Source organism: Protopterus annectens, chromosome 10.part0, assembly GCF_019279795.1.
Source record: "Protopterus annectens isolate FY-2018-M chromosome 10.part0, PAN1.0, whole genome shotgun sequence".
NCBI classification, from domain to species: Eukaryota; Metazoa; Chordata; order Ceratodontiformes; family Protopteridae; genus Protopterus; species Protopterus annectens.
Genome location: NC_056744.1, coordinates 845,956,473 through 845,966,395, shown reverse-complemented (window position 1 = coordinate 845,966,395; position 9,923 = coordinate 845,956,473). Strand labels below are relative to the sequence as shown.

At 38.1% G+C, this 9,923-nt stretch overlaps 1 protein-coding gene across 1 annotated transcript; it reads left to right on the top strand.

Annotated features, from left to right (window-relative positions):
- The first annotated feature begins 1,838 nt into the window (after positions 1 to 1,838).
- Positions 1,839 to 8,379, top strand: BARHL2 (BarH like homeobox 2). Its single transcript, XM_044085654.1, has 3 exons — positions 1,839 to 3,091; positions 4,513 to 4,738; positions 7,292 to 8,379. Exons 1-3 carry the CDS (start codon positions 2,527 to 2,529, stop codon positions 7,611 to 7,613), a joined length of 1,113 nt encoding a protein of 370 aa, XP_043941589.1. The 5' UTR covers positions 1,839 to 2,526; the 3' UTR covers positions 7,614 to 8,379.
- Positions 8,380 to 9,923: the final 1,544 nt, after the last annotated feature.

Sequence of the window (9,923 nt, the reverse complement as noted above, 5' to 3'; positions counted from 1 at the left end):
TTTGTGTTAAGGCGCATTTTTTTTTTTTTTTTTTTTTGCTCAAAAGTTTTTTTTTTTTTTTCTCAAAATAATATGCATTTCCTGAAAGGTATAAAGTCTGAAACTCGTTTGTCCGTCATTATTTGTCGACTTCAGTCCTCGGTGATTTGCCAGAAAAAACACAAATTTAAGTGGAACAGACCAACAATATGAGGGGAAAATCTGGATATTGTGCGAAAATCTGGAAAGGTGAGAGGTATGAATGAGTACTTTTAACTGAAATGGCCTGTGATGCTACAGAACAGGCTTTTCCAATCTCAATACAAGCACAGACAAGTTCAACGCCTTTTAATCATACTGGCCTGGTCATTAAATATTATATCATTTTATCAATAGTTACACAATCTGCCCCAAACAACTCCAGCCGAAGCATTATAGAAATAAAGGTAGCGGCAATCAGGGCACCCTTGCTTGCTAAAACTAATGCTAAAAACCCCCCAACGTTATCCAAGAACATAAAAAGTAAACACGCTTATTGTGATTCCCTGAATTATTTGGCAAAAGAAAACTTAAAAACACAGGTTCCCTGAAAGTGGCAGTACACGTATTCGTTGCATATATCTGCTCCCGTGGTTTATTTAATTATATTCCTTTAACAGTACCACAATACAATGTTGATTATTTTGTAACGCATTCTTACTGCTGCTACGATAAAAAGGACTCGTATGACTCTTTTTTTTCATTTGAGGGAAATATAGCAGTTCGTTTAAGCCATTAACTATTTGATTCACGTAAATGCTACTCCATTTATTACCAGACATATTTGCATATTTACTTTCCGAAACAACGTTTTTTTTCCCACCCGTAGGCTGTCATCCTTGACCAATGATGAAATAGTGTCCTCTACATGACATAAACACAGCACAGGAGTAGATTACATAAGATTCATAGCCTCCTTAAAATGTAAATCCAAAGTCAAATGTAACTCAGAGAACTTTGAATCACTCATTAGCACCTTTTAATTATTCTGCTAATTAGGCTGACATGGTAGTTAATCAGGAGTAATATGCTGCTATGTCATTGGCACTTCCCATTACTCTAAGATTTAACTAGAGAGGCTGGAGTCGTTCTGAAAACATTAGCACACGTTGATACCATCCAAAGTGTCAGTGAAATCCATTCTTAGTCCCCGGCGGTAAGGGGGCAAAGAACACTAACAGAATTTGAAAGGTATCTTCCACCCCAGTGAAAAACTATTGAAATATAAATCAGGTGACTGTAATAAAAATCAGGAGTTCCTGAAAAAAAAAACAGTCGTGGAAATGTGGGTTATCTATAGAAGTGTGGCTTCTGTATTTTTATTTGAAAAATAATTAAGAGTTCTCTGTGTACTGGATGCACCGCATCATTTTAAGAATCGCCGTACATGTTTATGCTGAACGGACCATACTCTTACACGACTGCAATTTGAACTGATCATGCATGCAGTATTTATGGCATTTGTTAACAGACTGACTAATAAGTGCATGATAATTATATCTGGAGTAAGGAAAGTATGCATTTAAGGATATAGTGCACTTTGGAACAGTCTGTCGCATTAGATATTATTATTAACAGCGGTTTGCTTTGTGCTGCATTTTTCAGAAAACCATGTACCATGGGTGGTATAACTTGGTAGAATTTGTTTAGATTTGTGTACTCATTAATATATTTAAGGAGAAGGACAGATTCTGCAAAAAAAAAAAGCAATGTCAGTGATCATACGATGACGTTTCCCTCGTCCTTTCTTTTGTTAATCTGTATTATGACTGGGGAAATCACTAGTATAGCCTGGTCCCGACACCTTCTCAGGTCCAGTTTTAGTGTTTTTAAGCTATTTGAGAGACTACGGCGACTGCCTACAAGAGCATCTTATGCTCCCTTGCTATCCAAAATTGACAAGATAAACTGCCCAGCTGTCATTGGTTCTCCTTCACAACGTCAGGTGTCTTTGGCACATTCCGACCAATGAGCGTCATGGAAAGCATACCATCCTCGCCTTTTTAATAAAGAGGAGAGGAAGACAGGACTGTAAGGGCTGTGACGTCACAGTAGGAAGTCATTGTCAAGCCAAAGTAGGACCATTACAGGCAAAAAGATCGTGGTGCTCAGGAGCTTCTCTTGTGTCTGTCTTTGCGCAACACAACTTTTCATAACAAAGTTCAAATAAGTGGAAACGAGGAATTGGAGTACAGCCGTACAGACACCACCTTTTACTGTTTTTGAACAAAGGTTAAAGACCCGAGTCCAACACTAAATATTAAGTCACATCAACTTTCTTTGGGAACCGAAGGTTGTGTTCAGCATTTGAAATAGTGAGTAGTTCTCCGACTAAGTCTTTGTTGCTGGTGCATTTAGAAAAAAGAACTGCTGGATACCTGAAGCAGTCTGCTGCTTCTTCATTCTATTGCATGTTATTCATATTTATTTTAAATATAATCTTTCCTTTTTTAAATACAAATATTCTTCAAGAAATGATATGAATGCGAACTTGTAAAAGTCTACACTATGGAAGGATCCAGCGGGTCGAGCTTTGGGATCGACACTATTTTGTCTAGTACTACTTCGGGTAGCCCCGTTCTTATGAATGGAGACTTTCGACACGACAGCAACCGGACAACGGATTTTAGAAACCAGGCCACACCGTCCCCGTGTTCGGAGATCGATACTGTGGGCACAGCTCCCTCTTCGCCAATCTCTATCACCATGGAACATTCAGAGACACATTTGGTCCAGGACGCCATACCGCCTTCTCATCATCACCTCCATCACAGTCAACAGCAGCAGAGTTTGCAATCTTCCCCTCCTTTGCCATCGCAACAATTGGGATCTGCCAGCTCAGCTCCCAGGACTGCTACTTCTTCATTCTTGATCAAAGACATTTTAGGTGACAGCAAACCGTTGGCAGCCTGTGCTCCATACAGCACAACCGTTTCCTCTCCACATGTCACCCCCAAACAAGACACCCACAGCCCAGTCAACGATAGTTTCAGGCCAAAACTGGAGCCAGAGGATAATACTAAGAGCAAGATGGAAAGGAGGGATGACACACCGAGCGAACTCAAATGCAATGGTAAAGAAATTAATTCTAACCTTCCTTTTCTTCCCCATATCCGTTATCTTCTTTCCTGACTTCTCTTGATTTTTCTGTATCTATCACGTTATATTTGTAAGTGCGTGTGTATGTGTATACACATATACACACACACATATATCTATACCTATAGATATGGGTATAAATATAGATGTGTGTGCAGACAGACACACACAGTTATATAATGATCTTGCTTGGCATGGGAATGAGCACCTTCTATAAAGGGAAGAACTGTAAAATAAAATGTGAACTGTATGCAGACATAGTTGAGTAAATTATAACTAATGAAGACAGTGCAGCAGTCCAGTGTAGTCAGACTGGCTCACAAAAATGTGAAAATGTGGGGGGGGGGGGGGGCAACGCCGTTTATATTATTTATATTAGTTATCGGTCTTTGTTTGTCGCCCTCCCTTTTCGAATTTTTGTTTTTAATTTTTTAATGTGGCACTTTAATAATTTATATGTTCTGAAATGTAAGTTCAGTCACTGTAATGAAAGCGTTATAATGGGTTCTCTAGTACTGATTTACATTGTGTAAAAGCTTTTATTTCAATGCGGTGCATTTAATTAAGTACCTATATACTTATAATCACTCGGATAAAGATTTCAATGCGCTTATACAATGAAAGCTACTGGGATATCAAGAATTGATTAAAAATAATTCTCGTTTTATTTAATTTACTGTTGTAGCTTTATTGTGACAAAAATTACAAACAGAAATCATTTTTCAATAATGCATATGGTGTTCTTGTATTAGCATAATAGAGAATAAACCAGATGTAGTCTGGTCTGGCGATTTTTGTGCACAACTCTCCCCAGTGGGTCAATTAGAGAGATTATTGTTCTTCCTGAAGGGGAGATCATGGAGCGCAGCAAAAATGGGTACAAATAGAGATGGATTGACCTATCGATTTCCCAGCATTTACAGTCCAAAACCCAAAGTTGACAAACAGAATCTGGAAATCCTGGTTTTGTCACCTGGACATGTTTGTCATCCTTAGCTATTTTTTGTCAAATTTAGAATGTTTACGTACACACATTGTTGTGATTTATTGTACTGGAAATGAAGACGTGCACGCACAGATGCATCCAATCTCACACTCTTGCACATAATTTGTTTTGTTTTAGTTGCAAACCTCAATTTATGACATTACTGGCATTGTATTAATTATGCATTTATATTTCTTTATTTATATTGTACTATTGATTTATGCTACAAGATGAAACTGCTGATACACCAGTTACACTGCGCCCAGGGCATAACTTACAAGTTAAAAACGGGAAGATGCAATAAAATGCTACAAGATTAATTGAAATTTTATCTGTCTTACAGAATATGTTTATGTGGAAAATATGGGGCTACAAAAGAATAATAAAACACGGTTCAATTCTTGTTTTAGGAACAAAGGAAGAAGGTGACCGAGAAATTTCTAGCAGTCGGGAAAGTCCGCCAGTTCGAGCAAAAAAGCCTCGTAAAGCGAGAACTGCTTTTTCTGATCATCAACTAAATCAGCTGGAGAGGAGTTTCGAAAGACAGAAATACCTGAGTGTGCAAGATCGCATGGATTTGGCTGCAGCCTTGAATCTAACAGACACGCAAGTTAAAACCTGGTACCAGAACAGGAGGTAAGCAGGTCAATAGCAACCATAACCAAATGAAAGAATTACATCTTAAAAAAATCAGAGAAAACAATAGCTTTATGTTAGGCTTGACATGTAGTTAGAATGATTGTTTTAAAGTTTAAGTTACTCAACAAGCCTTCTTATGAAAAAATATGTTCGGAATAAGCCTTAACAGTTGTTTAGTTTTAAATGAGTATAGTGTGTGTGTGTTCTGCAGCAAAATGTTCACGTGTCTTCGACCATTAGACGTACGCGTACCTATCTTAACATCTCTGTTCAATAATTCCAGGAAAAGCCAAAAATAAAGGGATAAGTTCCAAAATCATAGGCAACTTTTACATATTAACTCTAATTCACTTTAAAAGTTAAAAGAGCAACACGTTTTGCGTCAACATATAGTCTTTGATCACTAAGAAGGATGACACTCTAACGACCTGCATTATTGACAGACTGTAATGCTTAGTGATTTACTAGAAAAATCAAAAATGTTATGGGGAACTGGGCAAAAACGTGAAACAAAATCGAAGACATTCTGCAAGCCAGGGACGTAGATATCCAACTACAGTTAATGTTACCAATTTCATTTCAGTTAAAGCAGCCTTTCACCGTATTTGTAGTTTTCAACACCCCGTAACCTATTATCGAATACTGAAAATGATATATTCTTTGCGGACAGACAAGTTGGTGATGAATGCTCAAGAAAACAAAAGCTGAGCTGACCTCAAGCTGTACACCTTAAAGCTGGATTCCAAACACGTCGTGTACTACAGTACATTATGTATGTCTCTCTATCTCTCTGTGACACACACACACGGTAGACAACTAAAAAGTACAACGAGAAATGGGAAAAACATTGACTGTTGGACTGTAATATATCGTCTATGTGTGTGTGTGTGCATGGGGTCGGGTTGGAGCACACCGGCTGATAGCCAAAGATACACAACATGGTCAGCGATTCCAAGGAAGAAAAATTGGAGGGGGCGCACCCCCCCCCCCCCCAGTATGAGAGTGACGGATGCATTCTCAAGCAGTGGGGCATTAGCTATAAACATACCTCTCAAGTGTACCTCATTTGGTGTCTTAAAAAGTTCATGTTCCCCGAAGTTCCTCAAAGTTCCACATTGAAAGAGTCTGTCACACATTCAGTGTTTTAAGTGAAATCCATGGTAAATAGAAATTAATCGTATTAATTCATTAAAGGATCTTCTTTATAAGTAAAACCAGCATATTTTAACCATCCCTTCCTAGTTGAAGTTGTTAGTAAGCCATTAGTATGTGTTCCACATTTTGCCCATTTGTTCCACATTATGGATCCGGGTGTTCCTCATTTTGTAGATGGAAGGTTGAGAGCTATGGTTCTAAAAAGAGAAAACTATATTTGCTCCTGTATTTCTTAAGAATAACGTTAATTCAGCTGAAACTGAACTTCACAGCATATTCGATATATGGGCCTTTTTATGGTGCGTGTATGTTTGGCGGGTAAATTCCAGGAAAATGCATTGATGGTTGCTATAAAGATGGGCATACACCTAACTATTAGAATGGATACACAAAGTTAGCAGTAATAATGTATACAAAACGAGCTTTAAGGCGTGAGAATTATGAATTAGGTTCTGTTACGTTTCTGATTTCCAATAAACAAGCATGTAGCAAACCCGTATTAGTTTGTTTATGACTAATAGTGATCTGTGAAGTTTAGTTGTCAACCAGAAGAGTGATTTTATCTCACAGAATACAGTTTCATCCACTCCAGTTCTATCACTAATCATGAAGGTTCCTGGAAACGAAATCTATGGCTTTAGCAATGCGTTTATTTTTTTTCTGTGGTAGAACTTTTTTGCACACATTTTGTTTAGTACCCACCATATTTCATAGGGCACACCTACAGATTATGTGAATTTGGTGGAACTGACCATTTTGCAAAATCACACCCTTATGTTATCATCATAGTTACTTGATATTGACTCGCAATATCAAACCCTTATGTTATCATACTCTTTACATGGTATTATCCTTATACATCCATACAAAACAGTGAGAACGACTAATAAATGAATCATTTCTGTCCTGGTTCGGAAATTGTACATTTTCCCAGAAGCTGGATTTTCACACACCCCAGACGTTTAATCCCAGTGTTTTTATGTAAGAGGGGTTGGTAATTGTGAATGGATGACGTATTAACTAAGGCTACTTCGTTAAATGATTTATTAGTGATTTTTGCCATTAATTTGCTTGGCATCTTTAGTGAATGAGTTCAGATAGTTCCCCAGTGTGTCCTTCTTTTTAAAGCAAAGTATTGAAATCCTACATGCTAGGCCTTACCTGAAACTTTGCTGCTTTATGGAGCAGACAAACAATGATTTTTCAAAGGTGTTAAAACTGCCCAATTTTTAAACTTATATATAAGGTAACAAATGGAACAGTGGTATTTTCCCTAAAGAATGGGAACAGTGATGTAGGTTTGTGTTTCTTTAATTAATGAACTATACGTTATGAATCTTGTTTAGTTTCTGAAGGTGCAATGGTCCTGATTAGTGTTGTGTCTTTTATTTGCAGAACCAAGTGGAAGCGCCAGACTGCGGTGGGGCTCGAACTGCTGGCTGAGGCCGGTAACTACTCTGCTCTACAGAGGATGTTCCCTTCACCTTATTTCTACCATCCAAGTCTATTGGGCAGCATGGAGAGCACAACAGCAGCTGCGGCTGCAGCAGCGGCAGCTATGTACAGCAGTATGTATCGGACTCCACCGGCCCCGCATCCTGCAATTCCGAGCAGGTCATTAGTGCCACGGGTACTCATCCATGGGCTTGGCCCAGGGGGGCAGCCCGCCCTCAACCCCTTAGCTAACTCTCTCCCAGGTACTCCTCATCCTCGATGAAGAAACTAGTGTTGAACTTTCAGCTTGAAACCCAGGGACAGCTCTTAACCCTCAAACCAACAAACATAATATAGGGGAAACTGCAAGGAAAGGAACCCCAGGGCAAGTGAGACACGGGAGAGCAAAGAAGAAACAGACTTAAATACAATATGCGCCATCCGGGCCTGGAACTTGTACCTGAACTTTACTGGGATGCATTAAATCTACAGAGAAGGAACTCAAGGGTAACTGAGCTCTTTGCACTGATTTCGCAAGACATTTTGTTTAGGAAAAGCGGCATGCGCCATAATATAAAATGTATATTTGAAAGACTGAGATATTTATTATATGTGTTAAAATCCGCTTATATACATTAGCAAAACTGGTTTTCCCCATATTTGTCTTTTCAACTCGGAAAATAAATACTTAGATGAAATGAACTGTTAGATTTTTTGTGATTGGTTGGCATCGGTTAGACTGAGGTCTCCCAATGACATTTTTCTAAAATTCTATAAAATAAAATACTTTATTTTTCTTTACAAAAGATCCAACAGCACTAATTTGCAAATCTATGGGTAGTGCAAGTATTGGCAAACAGTGATTGTAGGTGTATATATTGATATCTATATAAATACGTATATGTATTGCTGAGAAATATGTACATTTATTTTAACAAAAACATTTGTTCATTTGTTTTATAATACATTTTCACATTGATTGATGTAATATAATGATAGCATTTTTTTTTACAAAACTATGAAAATAAATATACAATACGGGCCTAGAATGACATTTTCCTAAAGTTTTATCCATGCGGCTCGGGATGTTGGGTATGTTGTTTCACTGTCATTAGTGGTTAAAGTAATGACTGCTGGCTGTTGATTGTTCCTGACTTTATTAGTAACAGTGATGGCTGGGACGGATGGCCTGCCTGGGAAAGGGAATGTGTTGTTCTGCCTGGCAGCTGTTGCAAAACAGCAGAATTCTTGGGAGAAGCGAGCAGGACAGACAGCAAGCGTGAGGCAGCGCAGCATGAGCAATTAATGACAGGCAGAGCCTACAAAGCCCCCTTATATAGCCTGACACTAGATATTGAGGTAAGGCGGTGGATGTTACAGACAAGAGCCCGCAAGTCTCTTCTATGTCTTAATAACTGCACTGAGAGCTAGAAATCAGCCATTATTTAGTATATTTTCAGAAGATGCTGATAAGTGCAATCTCATTTTTAGTCATTGTGCGACTCGTCTTTTATTTTGTTTAGGTACCTACACTATTAGGCAGGCAAAAAAAAAAAAAAGCTGTGAAGAAAACAAGGTGGACATTAGCCATAATCCACCCCACTAGTTGGGAGACTTGATTTATATTGTTAGTCACACTTTTGCTTACTAAAAGACTTAATGAAGAAATACATACTTTTTTATTAAAATCCACAACAAAGCATAAGAAACATAAATACACCCAAATGCAAACAAAGGGCGATACTTGCCTCTATAGGTGTGTAAACTGTGCTACATATACATCATATCTGATAAGTTATACGCCCTTTAATTGCCTGATCAATAAACATTCGTGTCATTGTAGCAGAGGGTAGCTGATTTTGTATAGCATTTAAGGATATACCACAATTACATATAAAATATTAATATGGTTTAATATTATTATCAGTTCCTCTGGAGGTTTACGTTAGGCTGACGCATTTAGTTGGAGGTTGACTCTAAAACGAAAACGCCTTAGGGCACATTTGTTTGGGCTTTCCTAATTGGAGACTGCTTTGTTGCATTATCTTCTAATAAATGCGCTTTATAACCTTATTGACCTCGGTTTTGGTTTAAGTAAAGGGGAACACAATGCAGAAATGTCTATTCCATGTACTGCCATCGAGGAGATAGATGTATTTTATCAGTGAACTAAAACAATTTAGGGATATTTATCCACGTTTCTGTCGGTTGCTACATAGTTTGATAGCTGTGTACACAGTACAGACTAGGGCCATATAAAGAGGGTTTGCAGCGCCAGTGTTTTATACTTCAAAGAGTGCGAATCTGTATGCGTTTCATGTGGTTGAATGGATAAATTGCAAAATGTATTTTATGGAAATCCTGTTCTATGTTCGCTGGCAATTTTTTTCTTTCCTGAATTAGCTCGTATCATATTTTACTACGAAGTCATTTTGGAGGGTCGCCATCATTTTGAAGGCAGTGCGTATTTTGCTTAGGTATCTAATGTTCTGTCTGGATAGTCAGTCGCTTACGGTGGGGTACTAGCCTTCTAACTGGAAGTGAATACTACATACAGTGGATCTCTGAAGCAGTCCTTTACCATACTGACATC

Bases quoted from the DNA above. Each gene is read 5' to 3' on its own strand.
- BARHL2 (XM_044085654.1), top strand. From the start codon at position 2,527: ATGGAAGGATCCAGCGGGTCGAGCTTTGGGATCGACACTATTTTGTCT. The intron at 3,092-4,512 runs GTAAAGAAATTA...TTCTTGTTTTAG, and splicing joins GAGCGAACTCAAATGCAATG to GAACAAAGGAAGAAGGTGAC. The intron at 4,739-7,291 runs GTAAGCAGGTCA...TTTTATTTGCAG, and splicing joins ACCTGGTACCAGAACAGGAG to AACCAAGTGGAAGCGCCAGA.